The 21,337-nt window shown below is 38.8% G+C and overlaps 1 protein-coding gene across 2 annotated transcripts in view; it reads right to left on the reverse strand.

Moving 5' to 3' along the window:
- APP (amyloid beta precursor protein) overlaps positions 1-21,337 on the reverse strand; it is a 202,401-nt gene that overhangs the window by 6,700 nt on the left and 174,364 nt on the right. For both annotated transcript variants that reach the window (XM_090121406.1, XM_031612471.2), the window contains 4 exons: positions 17,671-17,892; positions 13,190-13,243; positions 4,563-4,663; positions 1,355-1,501 (listed from right to left, as the gene is read on the reverse strand). In XM_090121406.1, the coding sequence (XP_089977532.1) occupies positions 1,355-1,501; positions 4,563-4,663; positions 13,190-13,243; positions 17,671-17,892 (524 nt within the window). The remainder of the gene's footprint in view (positions 1-1,354; positions 1,502-4,562; positions 4,664-13,189; positions 13,244-17,670; positions 17,893-21,337) is intronic.

Here is a 21,337-nt window from a genome sequence, read left to right on the forward strand (position 1 = left end):
TCAGCTCTGTACTGCACCCCCAGAAATCCTGCTTTGGCAGTGAAATGCACTGATTCTGACCTCACACCTCAGCTGACATATAACCATTGGCAGCAGAAGCCAATGGTTTAAAATTAAAACCGGTTTGAACTTTCTACGAGATGGGTTGGAAACTTTCATAGGGAAAGTTAAAGATGAGATTTCTTGCTTGCTGTTCTCTGTAATTTGATCCAAAATTCTGTATGGCTTGCTATAAACTCCAGTCCCACCCCAAAGCATTAGTGCTCTTCCAGCTACATCTCTTTAGGAGGTTTCACACCAAACAGGCAATGACAGCATGGACACAGAAACATGCAAACACAGACTTAAGACAAAGGTTAATAAATATTTTTAAGACCCTTCAATGCCCCAGACTATGGAATATACACCTTATGAAGTGTGTATGTATCTAGGAAGAACCAATCCAAAGTTCATTTGACTCAGGCTGAAACCAATGTAACTAACCAATGACAAGAACAAGACCTGGTTTCAATCTAAAATTTAAAATACCAGTTTTGGAAGATAAAAACATAAGAGTCTCAAGTGCTGATATAAGTATTACCTGCAAATCAGGTACTGACAAAACAAATCGATATACAGGTATCGATATACATGGGGAAAAACACTACAGGACTCCCCTTCTGGGTCTTATAATTTAAGTTTTACTCTATATATATAGAGTATATATAAGTATAGAGATTCTTTCTTAAAACCAAGCAATATAGGAGGCATTTTATATGCCTGCAAATTGACCAGAAATGTACTTGGTAGACTGGGAAGACACATGGGTTTCCATCTTTTAAATCCCATGTAGGAGTGTTGTATTTTATTTGTGTTTCTCAAATCTACGTGCTTCAGATTACTCATAAATCAAAATCTGCTTGTGGCAAAGGTAAATCTGGTTTAGAGAATAAAAAGCAATGAAGTATCTGTACAGAGAAAATTCTTGTAGCATAAGCACAATCTACCTCATACATTTATCTGCAAAGTAAATGAAGAAAACCGGTGCATGAATTCCCACCAACAGTAAAAATAGATTTTTCCTCTTGTGTAATATCTGATCATTAGCTACCGTAACATTTCCTATAGGATCAACTTTTTCATTATGAGGTGACTGGTCTGGTGCAGTTCCATGATAGATGTTTGCGGTTTTGCATCCAACTTAACATGGTTTATACAGTGTCTGAATTTACAAAGTGAGGGAATTAAATTCCTCTCTGCTAGATGCAACCTCTCAGGCTGTGAGCGTAAGGCCAGCCAAAGCAGAGGTTTCTTTGTAAACACATTCTGACTGCTGTACACGTGACAACACTTGTGCTTGGTCGTCCTTTCTTACCTCCACAACCCCATGATGAATAGACGTGTACTGCTTCTTCTTCAGCATCACCAGAGTAATGACAATCACTGTCGCTATGACAACACCTCCCACCATTAGTCCAATGATGGCACCTTTATTTGAACCCACATCTTCAGCAAAGAACACCTACAAAGAAAAATAAAAGAAGGTGGGTAATAAACACCTGAATATTTGGTTGACTTCTCCAGTGAACACAGCAATAAAAAGCCTAATGGAGTATCAGTAAATAAACACTGCATATAATCTGAATTATTCAAAAGTGGTTCACTGTACCACAAAGCCCTCATAGTAGGAGAAGATGTACAAAAGCAATTTAGGAAAACTATTTGGCCTTTGGTGTAGTACTGTGGCTAAGGGGAAGGCTCATCTCCAGTTCTCCGCTTTGAATGGGACTTAATGACAACAGAAGTGTGAGTAGTGGCTTTTTTGGTAAGCAAGTGAAGATAATTGCAAAATGGCTGATATGCTTGTAGAGAGCTGACCAGGGAGCATACAGATGTCTTTATATTAAGAATGCAGATCGTGAAAGTGTTCATAAATCTGCATCTGCTCAGCTTGTTTGGATTACATCTGACGCACTTCAGTAAGGGAGCAGCGAAGACCTGCAATATAACAGTGAAACTGGCATGCAATCAGCTGGGAGAAAATTCTCACACCAAAGGGACAAGGGTCCAGCAAAAACAAGCATACTGACCTAAGTGACCAGGCAAGGGGCACAGCAAGATTTTGCAGGGCAAAGGGAGAATGAGCTACACCTGGATGGAGACAATACTCATGTGTGACTTACATGATGTGACAGTCGTGTGGAAAACAAAGAAGATTCACTTGAACTGTATGTACTGATAAGGGAAATCAGCAGACAGCAAGACGCTTTACTACACATTTAGTAAGACCGGCTGTTAGCAACAAGAGCAGATATGAAATGTGAGCAATTGTTTTCACTGTTCCCTTTTGTATTCAAAGTAAACACTGGATTATTTTACATTTATGTGTGCTTTACAAACCTTTTGTCCCCTTGTCAATATTAGGCTTTTATTATTATTTTTTTTTTTTACAAAAATGGGCAAAAAGGATAAAATGGGCAAAAAGGATAAATTACATTCACAGAATTATAAGACGACCTCATTCTGAAAGACTAAATACTTTGACAAGTATTTAACAAAAATACAGAGGGAAGCAGGAAACCAGCTGAGAATTATAATGAGCTGTATAACATTTGCAGTCTTTAAGAAACACAATCTTCCTCAGAGAGGTATTAAAACAGCAGTATAAATATTTATATTGTTCCTAGTTGTAAGCAAGAAATACATTCCAACAAAGTTAAGAATTCACTACAAAGTACACACAATAGACAGCGTTGGCATAAGTTGATGTGAAGTAATAATTTCTTCTCTCAATTTCACCTGCACAGGAACAGAAGGCTTACCATGCTATTTCAGAGCACTGTGAAATGCCCCAGCTAATATATACGTGCAACAGAGGAAGGCCTTAAGCACTTTGAGTCATGAAAATCAATTTACTGTACTGCTAAAATGTGAGCACCCACAAAGGAGAAAATAACTGCAATTTCAGAAGTTTGCATGTAAAATACAAAGCTGAATTCAAGGCAATATCCTAAGGAGACAGTAAATCTTTCCAGGGCGAAGAACTAAAAACAGATGAAAGAATTTTCTGCTTACTGCTTTTAAATTAAAGCTAATGGAGAAGGGGATCAGCTAGGTTATGGCATGCAGTAAACAAGCAGTGTGCTCCACTACTTTCTCAACAACATCAGACTCCTTCCTTGGTCTCAGTTGAAAAGATGACCTAGAGGACTGCTTGCTGATTTTTAAATAATGGCTGTAGCTATCAGCAAGAAGCATGGCATTAAATGCTTTAAAAAGCATGAAAGGTCCCATTTTAAGCATGACACAGATTGCACAAGTGCATGGCCTACAGTGCATTCCCCATCAGCTACCACAGGCAGGGCAGCTGGCAGCTCCAAACGGCCGCTATCAAACCACTTAAACGCTGAAGATTGCTGCAGGGAAGTGTATGTGATGCAGGATCAATAACTAACGAACAAGTGTCTAAAAATGCACTTCTGCAGGCTCCTTCCCTTCAGTAAACCCACACGGTATTTCTCCATCAAGATGTTTAAGTCATCTGAGCTAAGCACGCCAGAATCTCCCAAATTAGCGCTAATGCATTTTGGATTAGCTCATCAAACTGGGAATTCTCAGTTCTCAGCATCAAAGAGACAGCAGAATATCTTTTCACACAGTGATTGCCTAGTTCAAATGCAAATCTGAGTCCCATGTTAATTTTAATTTTCAGCACTACTTAGCTTTAAGAATATATTAAGAAAAAAAGCTTTCAAGTTTAATATGATACTGAAAGTCATGGAACTGAAATCTCATCATGTAATGTACCTTTACAAAAGAGGAAGCAGAAAAGTCAACACTGCTATACTTCATTACTTATTAAGGAACTGAAGAAAAGCTTTTAGAAGATGCTTATTCTTACTTACATTGAATTTGGTTGTTATTTTTGTATACTTAAGAAATACAGTTCAAGGGAGGAATGGTATATTTATCCTATTTGCCCTTAATCTGTAAGTAATTTAATACAGCTTATGGAACCAAACGCGCAGATGCACAAAGCTAAGGCAGCATCCTCTTATCCCAAGCAGGGGATCTTATGAGAAGTTATGCTCCATGGAGTTCAGCTCCTCCATGCACTACTCCCATCTGTTCTGAGAGAACAGGAGTCTATTCCTGAATAGGTGCCACTCTATTTCTAGCTGCACCATGCTGTGTCTCCATGCGACTTATTTCGTTTTAAACTTATGTAGCATTTTCTTTCTCCGTGTCTCTTCGCTTTAGTTATGTGACAAAGGCAGATAGACAGCAGGACAGTTATTGCCCAAATACATATATGGCCACGTGGTGGTGTGAGGGCAGGAATGGCCAGAGTTTCCTCCTCCTGTGTAAGAATTACTGGCTCTTATCTTTGCTACTGAATTTTTTCCAGCTTTACTTCCATGTTAGACAGAAGCACTAGAATCATTAGCTATTCACATGAAATTTTTTTGCTGACAGTTTCAGCATCCACCCAACCCAGAGGAAACAGGACCACAACTGGCCCCCAAGTTCAGGAGTAATCAGCAATTCACACCACACGTACAGAGCACCATTTGTTCACTCACCAGCTTTTGATGATGCACTTCATATCCTGAGTCATGTCGGAACTCCGCATCCATCTTTACTTCAGATACCTCTTCTGTTTTAACATTGGTCAAGCCAGAACCTGCATTGTAGCACAGTGACATTCTGTTAGAGTCATCATTGCAATTGCACTCTGCTTACCTCCACCATTACAGGAGCAGAAGGCAATGGTATCATTCACACGGAGGAGGTGTGATGCAAATGTGAAAGGGAACTGGGAGGAAAGTGAGGTACGTCTGACACGTCAGTCACTGAGGTGACACAGAATGAGCTGGTAAAATTTCTCCTCTGTTAGTGTTCCTTAATTCTCCACAGCTATACTGGTACAAGCATCAAAGGCTTTCAGTATGAAACACAGCAAGAGCTAAGCTGCCAGGGACCATCGAGGCCTCCTGAACTGGCTCACAGGATGCAGATGGATCTGCTCTGACAGCCTCTTTAGCCATGTCAAGCACACTTAGTGTTCGGGCTGAAATTGTTTTTCTCCCTAAGCTCAGGCTGCTGTGAATTAAAAACATATACCAATGGCATGAGGTGGGAAACCACATATATGTTATCTTCTTGCTTCCTGTGAACTTGAATCTTATATGCAAATATGCATAAATAGCTCACTATTAATGTCTGTGGAGTTTTCCGAATTCTTACCCGTGTATTTCAAACTGCTCAGAACTGACTCCTGCCAAGGAGAGAACTTATTTCATGATTAGAATCATAAAGTAAAGCAAGTCATGACAGCTTGAAGAGATTTTAATTGCAGTTTGCAGACCTGTTCTCCCCTTAGGTGCAATGGGAAGATGCTGCGCTTGCCTAACTGGGAAGGAGGACAGGATTTTCTCTGTAAAGACTCTTTGGAGAGTGAGCCAGACTTAGAACAGCTGAGCAGTGCATCCTTTCTGTGTACCTATGAACGTTCTGTACCCAAATCTGGCTCTGGCTTGCAGAAAACATATGGATGTTCACATAACTGGCTAATCCACTTCTCAGTACAACTGATTGACATTTATATTGCGTGGAGGTACAAACATTACAGAAACATGGTGTTTATGACAAGTTATTTCCTCATTGTCCAATGTCATGAGAACCAACGGGTTCATATTCCTTGCCTGTATTCATTTTAGTGTTTTACCAACCCCCTCTGATTCTTAGTATTTTGGGCTGATCATAAGCTCTAACGCATAGGAAAAATCTCTTCTAAAATTCTTAGCAATGCTGATTGTGTTCCATCACCTTTCCAGACTGTCAATACAATCCTGAAAACTTCGATGTACCAATGAGCTTCACAGTCTGAAGTAGAACTGAATGAAAGCATTATTACCCTTTTATTGCCTTTGTGCATTTTTTTTTCTCCATTAAATACTGACTTAGTTTTGTATTATGAGACAGTGAGAACCTTCCCAGGAACTTCTACAACTGCACTGACAATCCCATTCTGAGGTACTGATCTTGTTTTTTACAATAAATCATACAAAGATTAAAACAAGAATAATCTTCACACAGTAGATTATTTATGGTTATTTTCTTGAGCAGCCCAACTGCCCCATAAAATCTATCTTCTTTTTAAGGAATAAAACACTTCAAAGATCTCTTTTTATTTTAATTAAGCATCTGATTTTTGATGCCACATTACACTTACTGACAAGTATATTATGACACTTATACATAAGAGGCCATTTCTAAATGCAAGAACAGCAAAGTACTTAAGGAACTGCAGTTTGAAAACAAACCATGATGATCTGTCAATGAAATGGAAATGAAGGAAATAAAATCCACGTGGTGCCTGAAAAGAGATTTAATTGTCTATACTTGAAGCAGCCATGGTTAGCTTTCCAAACTAAGAACATGATTCGCTCTTTTTAGTGCATCATCTAAACATAGCCCCTATACATTCATCAAGAAGTGAAGAAAATGAGAACACATATCTGGACACACTGAGGCTCACATCTTCAAGCCCCCTGCTTCTTTGTTGTTAGGATTAAATGGGGGAAACAGTAGTGAAAAAGCAGTGTTTCACACAGTTTTAACTGCTCCCAGGTGCTTGCTGCTGTCTGTGGCCACACTGGCTGCATCTCGGGTACAATGGCCAAACCACCAAGTTTGGGAAACTGCCCCAGGGCAAGGAGTGGGGAAATTGTACAACTCAGTTGCTACAGCTGGCAAATTCACTGAAAATATGATTTGAAAGTATACATACACCTACATACTGGTGGAGAATCAACTTGAGTATTGTAGAGAGAGGCCCTGCTCCGAATCTCTCTGATGTCACTGAAGAGCTAGCACGCACATGGGAAACAGTGATCTGCCTCAGAGTGAATCTCCATTTCCAAAAACAACTGAGAAGATCCCTTATCAAAGCTGTGGCAGAAGCCAAGACGGGAAGAATTACAAAGGAAAGTCCAACTTGACTTTGCATAACCAATTAAAAGTCAGGAAAGAAGTGTAAATATATAGCCATTTTTCACAATGGAGGAAGGTTACCAGCTGGGTCTCACAAGAATTTGTGTTGTGATACTTGTAGAAGTGATCTGGATAATGGAGTGAATGGTGCAGTGACAAAGTTTATTGACAAAAAAAGAAAAAAAAAAGTCAAAGTAAATCCAGTTGCAAAGAACTGCAAAAACGAATTCTGAGTGTGCAATAAAAGTAAAAGGATATTTCATATTGATATAACGGAAAGTGGTGCACACAGGGATAAAAGGCCCTAACTATACATACACAAAGGGCTCTATATTGACTCTGTTCCATCCAGGACAGAGACCTTGAAGTCACTGTGGATAATTTTCTGTGAGCACTTGTCTCAGTAGCAGTCAAAAAGACAAAGAGAAAGACAGAGTAATTATGAAGGAACAGAGAAAACAAAATGTCATTACACCACTATACAAATGATCAACCTCATTTTACATATGGCTATCAGCTCTGGACACTCAACCACATAGGAATACAGAAGAACTAGAAAAGATACAAAGCAGGGAAACAATCACTGGTAGGGGATGGTTTCTGGACAAGGAATGACTACACAAATCAGGAGTATTCAAACTGGAAAAAGACACTACAGACATCTAGATGACTGTGAATGACAAGGAGAAAATCTACAAGAAGTGATTCATTATTTCTCCTATGGAAGTAGAGGACAGTAACATGGTTATGAAACAGTGGATTAAAAACTAACATAAGGAAGAGCAATGAAAAACTGGACCATGGAACTCATTGGCACAAATAATAAGAACATTCAAAATACAAAAGAACAAATGCAAAGAAGAAAGGTTCATCTAGCTTTACTGACACAATGGTGAAAATATGATTTCCAGTCCTGGAAGTCTATCAAATGCTGGCTGCCAAAAGCTCAGTGAATGTGCTAGTAGTACTAAGACAGAGGTGAAATCTCTAATTATTCTGTAGGCACCACTGCCAAAGGCATGATAATGGACTTGGGTACCACTGCTCCTGGGATCTGACCACAGTCATTGGAAACAAGCTACTAGACGTTAGACAGTGGGGCTTCAGTTAAACAAAGCCTAACATAACAGGCAGGAATTACAGAAGCACCTCAGATTTATTTTTCAAAGGTAGTAGAAGGAAAAGCTTTAGAGTCTTTCTGAAAGACCACTGTACTCATTCAAATACAAAAGCCAACATAAAAGAAGAAAAATGGGAGCAACAGCCTCACTGCAAACTCACAACTAATGATAATTATTAGTGCTTTTTCTTCTAAATTACATACTATCTTTAGGGAGTTGCATTCCTAATTACTCCAATTTTAAAATGCTACAGTGCAGCTGGTAAATATTTTAACTAGCATCTTCTTAGTAAAACTGACAAAAACTATTTAGCCATCAAAACCACAGTCTTAAAAGCATTCAGTAAAATCCAACAAAATGGGCTAGTTAAGATTATACTTTGATAAAATAAAACTGTTTATTAACAATAAATGTGTGCCAAGCAATTGTATATGAAACAGAATAAGATTTAGCTTCTTGTTTTCCTCTTTAATAATTAGGTTTGTTAAATAGTGTTCTTTTAATTATATTGCTGTTAATTAGCAGTGTTAGCTGCTTTTAAACATGCACACGTTTATACATATGCACACATACACACTTGGGCATATATGCACAAACATACATTCCAAACATCAAAAAGCAGCATATATAAGCTTAATTGTTCCTTGCCCTTACAGGAAACAAACAAACAAAAAAACCCAAACAATAAAACATGGAGTTAAAAACCACACCAAAGAAAAGAAAGCAAGGCAGCTGCTTTGAGGAACATTCCACTCTCACACAGATGAACTTCTGCTCGTGTAAATCTATATTTAAGCTTTAAGAAGGACAAAAATGAATATGGGCTACACTGCCTGAGCCTGTGACTGGTTCACCAACTAGTTAAATAGCAGATTAGTAAGATTTTGTTCTGCAAAGATCTGAAACAATCTTAGCCATGTCTAAGGTCTTCCAGATTTGCAGTTAAAAATCAAACCTCTAAGTGAAGTACAATAGAAACTGCCAGAATTGGACAGTCTCTTCATAGAGGGGGGAAAAGGAGCACATTTTAAAATGGTTTGTGCAATAAAGATCTAAGCACAGAATTTGGGAAAACATTTAACTCCATGCCCATTAACTGCATTTAAGGAGTCTTAAGAAAAAGAGATTTGTTGGGCCAGAGCCTGTCATTTTCTAATGAAAAAATCCGCTAAAGATTCTTATTTAGTAGCTGAAGATAGTTGGTTTAAGAGCACTGTATTGAACTAACATCACTAAGACCAGAGAATGACCCAGCAATTTCTGGCAAGAAAATCATAAATAATTTCCTAAGCTGCTCCATGCCCTCACCTCGTACAGACTGCAGCATATGTGCTAATGATTCTGCAGAACAGTCATAAGGTTTACAGAGCCTCTGCAGCTGTGCGACACGTGAATATGATCAACCCTGAACAGAGTTTATCCTTGAACTTCAGAAAACTGCTGCTATTAAGCAACATCCATTCTGATGCAGATCTTTTAATTGTTCCTCTATTCCTCTATTTTCCCCTGTTCCCATAGATCAGACCTGCTGAGTTAATATGAGTAATATGGAACTTGCATATAAGCATCTGAATGTGTTTTCATAGATGTTTTTACATCTCTCTCTACATATAGAGATAAAACAAAGTTACCAATAATTACACAAAATTCAGCTGCAAAAAAAAAAGACAATTTTTTATCCTGCAAAAGTGACGAGATGGAAATGCTACTGAAAAAGCTCTTAGACTGTCAAAGTGGTATTCATATTAGAAGCTCTTCCCATGGAAGCTTCCATGTTTTCAGACTGGACTGAATTCTTCTAACCATCTTCCTATATGAAGCCATTTCTAAATGGCAAGAAACATGCCATACACCTTTAAACATTTCAAGGTATATTAATAAACACAGCTCAATGATGACTGCTTAGTACATCTAGATATTTGCCTTCTCTTTGACCTTTTTATTAACTCTGTTTTTTTGCTTCTGGGGAAGGAGATGACAGGACATAGATTTAGGCGTAATTCTGTTTTTGCTAACACTGTTGTGAATTAAAAAGGGGAAGCAAAATGTATGGAAGCATTAGGCTTCCTTTCAAATGCCAGTGTGAATCATTGCAGATGTTGTATCTACACAAGAAAACAGGGATTCCCCCTGAATTCAAGCTTCAGCTGCTGCTAGGCAAGGTGGAATGCAACAAAGGTGGAGATTCACACCAATCCCGCTTGAATCTTAGCAAACACTTTACACTTAGTCCTTTCCTGCTACTGATTGGGCAACTCTTCACATTTCCAGCCTTTTCTCTTACATTGCCTTATGGTTGTTGTTTTTTTTTCTTTTTCTTTTCCTTTTTTTTTTTTTTTAAAGAAAGAGTATGATGTGACGAAGTAACAAGACTCCAGTTACCGTAAATACTACAAAAATCTAAGTTCTTGCTCTGCTCATCCTTTCTGTCCTATGACCAAACAACCTCTCTTGTAGAAAAGGGACAAATTTCATCTGCATGATCTTGAGCTGTTGTTAAGAAAAGTGTAGTATTTGTTGCAATAATGACGTACAGGGCAGAAGAAGTAACAAGGTAGTGGAAAAAGGAAAAAAGGACGTGTGTTTGTACATTTGTGTTGGTCCTTCAAGAGGCAAATTTCTCCAAGGGTTTTAAACACTTGAAGCAACTAAAAAACATTCAATTGATCTTAAGCCCAGGCTCGGTCTACTGGAGGTTGACACGAAAGCTATATTTTAGCCCTGAAGAAGCTGGGAACCACCTAGTTCACTTGAGCAAAACAAGTAGAAGCATGCAATGAAATATCAAGACTATGACAACGGCAAAGCTTTTGGGAAATCAACAGTAATGCAGGCAATTAAAACAAAACAGAAAGTTGCAAGCAGCTGTGAGTATTAATCTGACTCCAGGCCCTCTTTTAATACTTTTCCATTCTGTAATAATATCCTCATTTGTCAGACTTTTATTCCTGAAGAATAGCTCTGAACTGTACAACTGACTACACTAAAAGTACAGTGACTGCAAAAAAGCCCTCTTTTCCTTATTTAACCTCTAGCATAGATGTGTTACTTTTAATTAGCAAGTACAACAAATTTAAAGCACAGTAATTTTTAAATTGTCAGAATATCCCTGTATTTCATACTATTTAATTAACTGTCCTTTTGCTTTCCACAATTGCTAGTTTATGACAGCTACTCAGATATTTGTTAAACTGAAATTCTAGCACAGATAAGTTGCTATTAAAAGATGATGGAAAATCAGATCGGCATTTATAGCTAGAATTTGTGTCAGTAAGGATAAATTTGCAGAAGCTGGACGTGGTGATTAAAGATGTAAGGATGAAGGTCTACCAGGAATGGTGCATCTATTACAATATATTTAGCACTAATGTAAGAACCTTGATGCTGTGAAATTTGCAATGCAGGCACAACAGCCAGAGATTTCAACCTCTCTAGTGAAGTGACTATTCATCTTCACAGAGGAACATTCATGTGCATCCTTGTTCACCTGGAGGGAATCAATCTCTTTGCCAAAAGGAGAACGGCTTCTGCATCACTTAAACTGTACTAAAATGCAACAACTGCTGCAAAGGCCTCTGGATGATACTACTTTTAGCCCATGTTCCTTCCTTAATGCAAAACTTCCTGTACTGCTGGAAATTTCAAGCTACAATGCTCACATGTTAAAATATTTTTACAGCTCTTTAATAGTCTGTCCTACACATTGACAAATCACCTCTCGTAGAGAATGCTAGCCATACTCCTCACACTATTTGTATAACCCCAACCAACACCATGCTTTGACACAATGGCCTAAAAAATCCTATTTCCTTCTGAAACTGGAGTGTGGCAGCATGAGAAAATTCTTTCCCTAGAGAACTGACACCAGCAATTTCCATCACTTGTATGTGAGGGGGGATGGTAATAGAGAGAGAAAGGAATAATTGTTAGTAATAAATATGGGCCTCATAACAAGGGATTCTTCATGGAGATTGAAGGGTAACTATCACAAACTTGAATACTCAGAGAGCTCTGTACCAGGCTCCAGGTTCTCTTCACAAAATTAAGACTCCAAGCACAAGTATAGGTATTAGCCTCCTAAAACAATGCTAGGAAGATATCATCTGGCCAGCCTCAATGTGCATCCCAATTGCTGTAACATATGGTCTTATTTATTTCCCCACTGTACCATTCACTGTAGCCAGTAAACATCTGGCTATTGGAAAGATTTAAACACATTAAGATATTGCCCATAATGCTTTCCAGTGGAAATTTGGAGGAAAAAAAAAAGATTGAACAGTTTAATCTCATCTGAAGAAAGAAATAACACACCAAAAAATAATGTGACACTGAAATAATTCTGATTCTAAAATAAACAAATCTAATTTGTGTTGGAAAATAATCCGAAATTAAAGCTTGTTTGTGCTTGCTCTAATCAGCCATTTCAATGTATTCCTAAGTGGAGATGAGGGAAGAACAACCTAGAAAGCAGAAAATTAATACGAAAAACAATATTTTACTTTTGAGAACTGAATAAAATAAATGTTTGCAAGCTAGTCAGACTAGGAAGATACAGCTATCTATGATACCGAGGGCAAATAATCACCTTTTTCTATACTATAATGGCATGAATAATTGTCTAGAGGTTCCTTAATTGAATCCAGAGGCACAATACACATATCAACTTTTAGATACCTGCAGTTACCTAAGACAAATATCACTGAAAAAAAAATCTTGATGTCCCCCTGAATTCCTAAATTATATACACAAATTAGTCTAATTTACAAAACACCGTAGACTTGCATTGAGCATTAGACATTTCTGTCATACACTGCAAAATTGAAAGTGCTCTCTGCAGTCTGGCAGCTTACCAAGAGTGTCAGTTCTGGGCCCCACTCCTGCACGCACATATACTGAACACCTGGGATACAGACAGCACTCACACGACCAGCAGGGTTTTGTGTACAAACACTTGCCTGAAGTACCAGCTGCTGGTTCGTGATATAGCATTATATTTAAATGGAGGGTTATACCAAAGAAAAGGTGGTCATTTCAGCACAAGCAGACCATGCTGGGAAAACACAGGTTAGGTAAAAGTCATGCAAATTCTATACCTGGTCGTGTGGTGAGTCCTCTGTCTGCAGCTGGGCGGGCATCAACAGGCTCAACTGGGCAAGTGCAGAAAAGAAACAAAAAAGTAAACAGAAAATAAGCAAAATCCACCAAGGTGATAAATTCAACTTCTGATCTATTAGGATAGTGTAGGAGAGACATACTGCATAAACCAAGTTACAAAAGCAACAGCTAGAGAAGATCTGCCTTCAATTAATGATGGAAATAAAAAACAAGGGATGCACACAACTTCCAAAGAAAGCTCCACAGCTATGTGTCAATTTTACATCATATTTTGGTTACAGCTTAAAATGAGAAACTATTGAGATCAAAGACTTTCTGTCTGAAGAGTCAAAATGTATTCCTTACTTGCAGACATCTCTCAGTCACCTGATTAGAAGTGGCAGCAAGAACTGACATCATGAGTTCTTGCAAGCTGACTTACAAACCCACCAAATCCTGACTCTTTATTCCTTTTAAGAGGGATTCTTTACAGCACTAGCTGTAAGGTTTGCAAAAAAGTAAAGCATGTTTTAAAACTACACTCAATATTCCATTCCAATTTGCTCTGAGCTATGCTAGACTTTCAATATCTTGATAGACTATTTTAACTAATTAAGAAAAGAAATAGCATAAAACTGCTAGCATGAAACTTACCCTTTTATCTAAACATGCACTTTAGATGAGGAAAATTTCAAACAGATTTATGAAACTGTAAGATTATGTGGCAGTTTATCAATTTAATATATAATTAATATTTTTGAGTGAGACCTGGGATTAGGGCATGGAAGAAAACAGACATGGGAAGAAATGACAAATTTAAGGCATTTTTGGAAGTATTTTATCTTGATCACTTGTATGCAGGTCACTGGATACTTTGAAATTAAGACTTTCTGACTGCATTACCTTCCACTTTTTTCCACAATTACATTTTAGTTTAAGTATTCATGAATGGTTCATTAAAAACAAGTCACACTACTGTGACTGTGGAGGAAGTGGACCCTACATCCTTACCTGCTAGTTCCTGGATCCAATGAGGTTTCCTCTCAGATATCAATGGCACCACTGAAAATTTTAACAGTAATGCAAGTCTAAAAAGTCTAGCTTAGGATTTATCTAGTAAAGAAAACTCTTGCTTATATAGTGTAGTAATTTTTTGCATCGAGGAAGCCTGAGCTCTCAGCACTCTGGATTTGTATTTAAGAGTTTTTAAAAACATAAGGCTTCCAAACTAGTGCAGCATCAACACCTGAACTGGCAACCTGCTGGTAGTCCTCTGGTAGTCTATGTTAAATATGGCAGATCAACTGCTCAGCAGGTTTCACAGGCAACAGGCCCTTTTAGACATGCTGTGATTTTCTTGATGGTGTTGGCACTCTCATTCCTCATCTAACAGGAGCAAAGGTCCTTGGTTCTCTGACCTTCACTCCTCTGCTCAGCATCTCCCAGCATGCTAACCATCATAATCACAGAATCACAGAATGGCCAGGGTTGGAAGGGACCTCGAGGATGATGAATCTCCAACCCCCCTGCCACATGCAGGGCCACCAACCTCCCCATTTAATGCTAGACCAGGCTGCCCAGGGCCCCATCCAATCTGATGCCTTGAACACCTCCAGGGACGGGGCACCACAACCTCTCAGCCTGTTCCAGCACCTCACCACTCTCTCTGTAAAGAATTTCCCCCTGACATCCAACCTAAATCTCCCCTCCCTCAACTTAAAACCATTTCCCCCAGCCCTGCAGTTTTCAACCCTTTCAAAGAGTTGATTCCCCTCCTGTTTGTAAGCTCATGTAGTTTGTTTAGGTATGGAAATGCTGCAATAAGTCACCCCGCAGCCTTCTTTTCTCCAGGCTAGATAATACTGCAACAGTTAGTCACTCTACAGTATTTGAGGATTTTCTATAGCACAGTAATTTTTAGCTCATCTGACTTGCTCAGTACTGCATATAACACAAAACACTTTCTACATCAGTGGATCTTACTGTGTTAAAAACAGATTATGCAAAGAAACCCTAGGAGAGGGAGAGGTAGGGAGAAAGTAGAAAAATGTTTCAATTGTTATTTACTTTGTACCACTTTCCACATTGTAACAAGACAAACACCAGTTTTGGGGAGCAATTTGAACAAAGCCTAAGATTGGACCATGAAGGTGTAGGAAAACAGGCATAGGAAGTGAGGACAAATGGCGCAGTTCAGCCTGGGATTCTGGAACAGTAAGATGGGAGGCGAACACAAAGGAAAAAGATGAGTGTGAAATTCCACTTCTGATACTATAGACAAGGGTACAGAGAAGATATCTAAAGAGAAAAGAAGGTATTGTAGAAATAATGACATGAACAACACGAATACTATTTGCCAGTACTGTCTGAATAGGTGACAGAGAAGTCAAATGGGAAACAAGAAGGACCTGCAGGGGTTTAAGTCATGAGATGATTTCCAACTGTGCGGACTTAAATGTTAATAATGATTGAACTAATGAAATTGTTTGCCTGCAGGAATTTCATGGGAAAAACAATTCTGGTATCAAAATACCCAACGACAACCAAACCAATTTAAAGTCTTAGAAGCTATAAGGTGTTCCCACAGTAAACATTAAGAAGTGCTGCATTATGTAGCGCATTAAAATACACAAGGATTCATAATTAAACAGTATGTTATTCAAGGCAGAAGAATTTTTATTCTTAGTTGCTGTCATACATTTTAAAAAGGTAACTACACTCAGAATACTTGCCAAGTGAATTTAGCATCGCATTGAAGAATATACCTTTCATTATTAAATTCTGGGCTTAGTCTGGTTTCTGAAGGAAAAAAAGGGATTTAACTGTGGTATGTCTGAATGCACCTGTATACCTGGTAACTTTTTAATCGCTGACTGAAATCAGTACATTTGGGAAAGGAAGGTGAGTAGATAGGCTTCAAAAGGTGTTCTTTCTTTCCAGCTCAAGTTTAATGAAAGCAGACAGTGGGTACAGAATGGATGTCCTTATGTCTCAACTGTGAGAAACACTGCAGTGAGAGATCTACAGAAAAATTCCTACAGGACAGATGTCACCAGCTGGACCATAGTCTGCTCCTGGAAGTCAGCTCAACAACTGCACTACAGCGAGCCACAGCTGATTCATCAGGAAACTGAAGTTTAGCATGTCAGCCTGGTCAGAGGTTTGTACTACTTGTCAGCATCTCCTGCAATCCAGCCAGTTGCTCTCAGCCAGTCAGCACATAATGGATCTATAGCCATCCTCCAGATACGCCCAGAGTCCTCATCACCATCTACTTTCTTCAGGTTCTTATGGCTGGCCAGTCCATTTGAGTTCGCCCATCTCCTTTCTGCTGACTTCCTGATGTTTTCATTTTTGCCCCACTCTCTTCTCTTCCACTCATATTCAATATGCTTCCATTTATCTTATTGGTCGACCTCTGCTTGCACCTTAGTCTGGATCTTTAGCTTCTCTGACACCTGGCAATTAACCACTTTATCGTAAAACTGGTTCTAGCTTCACTGCAAGCATGAAACAGCCCACAGCTTCTCACACATTGTGTTGGAGTGAGACTAAGAGGAAAGCACTCACTCACAGAGAACTGCACAAGGTGCGTGATCAAAACTTACTCTCAGAGGAGGCAGAGACTAAACCAACGGTTTCAAAGTATTTCTGGAATACTTCACTGTCTGCACAGCTCAGCTATGCTTGATCCACAAAGCACAGAATTACATGGAAAAAACTTCTGTAACTCTGACATTTGTAGAACTAGCACTCTTCTGCAGAAACAAACCTCCACTTCTGGGATTAACTTAGCACTAATGAGGATGGATTTGAACTTGAAAACAAGCACAAGAGAAGGAACTTGAACAACATCATCAGAGTTCCTTATGTTTCTAATTAATTGGCTCTGGCACCCAAGTGAACCACCAATTCCAGATTATACATTAATTATTAAAACATTAGGCAGCCACTTCAATACATTTGCCCACAAGCAACATAAAGTATTCCTCAGGGAAGACATCATCACTAGCTAGTTGCATTGGTGCATATGCACAAATATTTCTGCAGTACATTCCATATGACCAAGAAAACCCAAAACCAACCCCCAAACCTAGGAATGTATTAGATCTGTAGCCATTTTCATGCCAACAATAAAAAACTCTTTAATGAAAACATTCTATCATGACACGTCTGACAGCTTATCTCCCTGTGCTCATTCTCATTATAAGACACTCATAACATAATGGAATTTATTTTTATCTGTTTTTAAAGAGAAATAAGTTCAACTCTGAAATTTATTGTGTGACTACACTGACATATAAGTCAGAACTCTGTTTGATCAAAGAGACACAGCAGGCAGACCAGTTCTAAAACTTCACAGTTGAGGCCTCTATCCTTCTTACATCAGAAATATGTCAATTTTCAATGAATAAAATGGAAGAATCATTAAAAAATACAGTTGAGAATACTCTATGGCTTCTCCCACTATTGTTCCTACCTTCATTTTCAGTATTGGCTGGAACAGAATCAACACCAAAGGGATGCCATGGCTGAAGGTCATCTAGACTGAACTCTCCATCCACTGGAAGAAGTTCAACTGTGGTCTTAGTTTCCGTCAATGAAGGCATGAGAGCATCATTTCCATAGCTGATTCTGGGTTCGCTGATCATATTGGCCAGAACATCATCAGAGTAGTTTTGCTCTTTCTGAAGCAATTCATCTGCAAGGAAATGAACACCAAAATTATCAGAAAAAAATACATTTCTGAGCATCTATTTCCAGGGCTATTATAGTACAAATTTACAGTCACAAGATCCTACTTTGTTATGATAAAGAAAAACATCAGGAGTTGGAATAGTTGAAACTCTGAGGAGTACCACTGTTAAGTAAAGCTTTTTTTAAACATCAACCAAAACTGTTCAGTACTGTTTTCTACCCATGTAACACCACAGATCACAGGGTTGTGCTTTACAAGTCCCTAGATTCTTCCCCATTACTGTTAAAAGACGCACGAATCAATTCCTTTCAACTCAACACGTTCCCCTACCTCAACATGCAAGAGGTCTACAGGAAAGATCGTCTTTGTTATTTTCCCTTCTTCTAAAATGCTCACATACAAAAGCTCAGCCTTGCTCTTAAATCCTAAATCACTGCAACATTTATTGTATTAAATTGGGCTTACTATAACACTGAATCTGAAGAAACATCTGTTCTTTTAATGATGTAACTTTACTAATATGGAAGTAGTTCTTTTCTAACAATCTTAAATTATAATAAGCATCTGTACACAAACTGTTTCACAAACAACCAGGATCTAAAGCCCTGTAATATTATCTAGGGTTGTTTTGTTTTGTTTTTGTGTGGTTTCTTTTGGGATTTCAGCAAAGTGAGAACAATGAAAAGACTTTCCAACTCCAATGGAAGTATAGGACAGATTACTGAATTCAGTGTTAAAAATATGCTTGAAGGTTGTTTGGGTGTGCTTCATTATTCCAACTTTTTTCTTAGATCAAAGTTCATCCACTCTTGATCTTCTCCTTTGTTGTCTTTTCTTTTTTTTTTTTAAGTAGAGGTACATTACTTGCACATACTTTGAAGGAACTTGGTGCACAAAACCACTTTCTAGTAAGCAAGCAAGTGCTATGAAGAAGGTAAGTAACTGCTAATCATACATCAATATACTTAGTCCGCAGATGTTAAAAGTTCTAAATAGTTCAGAGCCTGTAAGTGTTAACACTAGTCGAGTCCAAGTGTTTGCACACGAGTACACACATGACAGTTGACATTACAAAAGCTTTTCTTAAGACTGTCTTCTCTTTTCATTTCTTTAATGACTAAATCAAGTCACTGTTATTGCTTCACATCCGTAACTGAAACCTGTGGCAAATCGGACAGGAATCATCACTGTATTTTGCTAGACAGTTTATGTAGCTCTGTAGGGGCTCTCTCATTTCCTAGCATCACCAATGAGAATTGCATCTACATTTCTAAATACACCGGAGCTTTACAGACAGTGAAATCTTTTCAATCACATTTCCTTCTTGAGTGTACACAACAGCATACCACCACAGAAGCACACAGTACCTACGCAGTAGCCCTCAACAAGGATTGCCACCAACTCAAGAGCATTAGATTTGGGACTGCTTCACTAGCTCTCTCAGTGATGATACATCTAGGCTCTGCTTTGCAATAAGTCTCTTAGAGCTGATGGAACTACTACTACACCAGAGTCTGAATATCAAATCTGAACAGAAAGTTACAACCCAAACCCTGGGGCCAGCCAGTCTTAAATCTTACAAATTGATGTTTCAATACCAATTTTCCTACTGAAGCAGTAATCACATTAGTAGACAGTGAGCCAACATTACTGTTAATGCGTACAGAAAATTAAATTCTGTCAGTGAATTTGTTCATAAGAAGGACTTAGTAAGACAGTACAGAATGCCTGCTGAACACTGAATTATTTTTCCATTCATGTTCACTTTCTTGAAAACAATACTATTTCATAAGTTGTAACTTGATATTCTAAGCAGACATTGTATCACATGGTATATGTTAATTTTTATTAGTTGCAGAAGATGAGACATCAAAAAAGGAGCTGGATGTTAAAAAGCCTAGTTTCCAAGTGCCAGGTGCCTTGCAGGGTGTCAGGGGTGACACCTCCTTAGCACATTATGATACCAAGTTATGTCTGATCACAGAAAAGATGAGTATCACTGGGGATCTAAGCACCTGCAACCTGGGAACTGCTTTGAGGTGCAACTTTCCTCATCCTCACTGTCCTCCTAGTGCCTGCGGATTCTGTGGGACAGATACAGAGAGCTGCAGCCTTGGCAGCAGAGGCATAGAGGTGCTGTTCCTCACACATCCCTTTTTTTTCCTCCAGGTAGCGTCAATCTTTCACTACTTGTGCACCAGCACAATGCTTTTCCTGCCTTGTTCCTCCCTGCTCATGCACAGTGTGTGACCTACAGACAGCTCCTGCCCTTGGAGAGCAACATTCTTGGAGGGGAGGGAGCAGAGGGATTAGGACCTGCTCTTCTGCATGGAGACCCATGCTCAAGGGAAAAGCCACAGCAGAAACACAGCAGGGCCCACGGAGCTGCAGAGTTGGGTGCCAGACTCACACCATTAATACTGTTGCTACAGAGGCTGGGAGGGACAAGCACATAAAACCTCTCAGTGCTGCCCAACTGGGTGTGAGTTGTCACCAGCTCTTGCAGGGTCCGTTGTTTGCTACTCAGCTGTGGCACACAACACAGACTTTAACCAACTCGCACAATAGATCAAGTGAGTCAAACAGATATTACAATAAGCAGATTATGATTGCATTCATTTGACAAGCAGGGAGACAATGGCCAAAATGAATCAGCCCATCTGACATGATGAATCAGGCAATGTACTATGGTGAGAAATGAGAAGCTCTTGGCTTAAGAACTGTGCTCGAGTCCATCAGACCAAGGCATCTATGTCTGCATTGAGTAAACAATTTGCAAACAATTGTTTCAATCTCCGAGCTGTTAAAAAAGTTTGCCCTAGGATTTCCAGTTATCGATGCTAGCTGGCAAATCCCAAGATTGATTCTTTCAGCGTTGATTCTGTTCAAAGTATTGATGTCTACTTGCATCGTCAACTACGCTAATGGAAAGCCATATAGCCTCATTGTTACCCATCAATAAAGTACTCCCTCCCTTTCTCACAGTTGCCAGTTCAATTTCCCCACCCCACGAAAGAAAATTCCCTAAATAAGTGGAGAGTACAGATGCAGCTGGAGGCTAAGATGTGCATTCAAGGCTGTTTCAGGGGTTTTCTTTGTGCAGTGAATGTCTTCATTATTAGGTGCTGAAAATACACAGATTCTAGGCTGCTTTTCAAAATTTCATCTCCCCTCAAACCAACAAAACAAAAACCCTCATGACAATCTTCCTATAATAGACTTGTTGCTCTACTCATTATCTCTTTGTAACATTCTGTTAAGTCCTGCCAGAGAACAATAAGGAGGATGTTGAAACATTTTTTTACATTTTGAGAGCACATCTCAACAGTAACCATGACTTCACAGAAAAACAAAACAAAACAAGCAAACAAACAAAACAACAAAAAACCCACTAAGTTGGCACCTCAAATCTCCCAGCAGCTGGATTTGGTGTGAAAATGCAACTGCT

This window comes from Phasianus colchicus, chromosome 1 (genome assembly GCF_987193195.1).
Source record: "Phasianus colchicus chromosome 1, bPhaCol1.hap1.1, whole genome shotgun sequence".
NCBI classification, from domain to species: Eukaryota; Metazoa; Chordata; class Aves; order Galliformes; family Phasianidae; genus Phasianus; species Phasianus colchicus.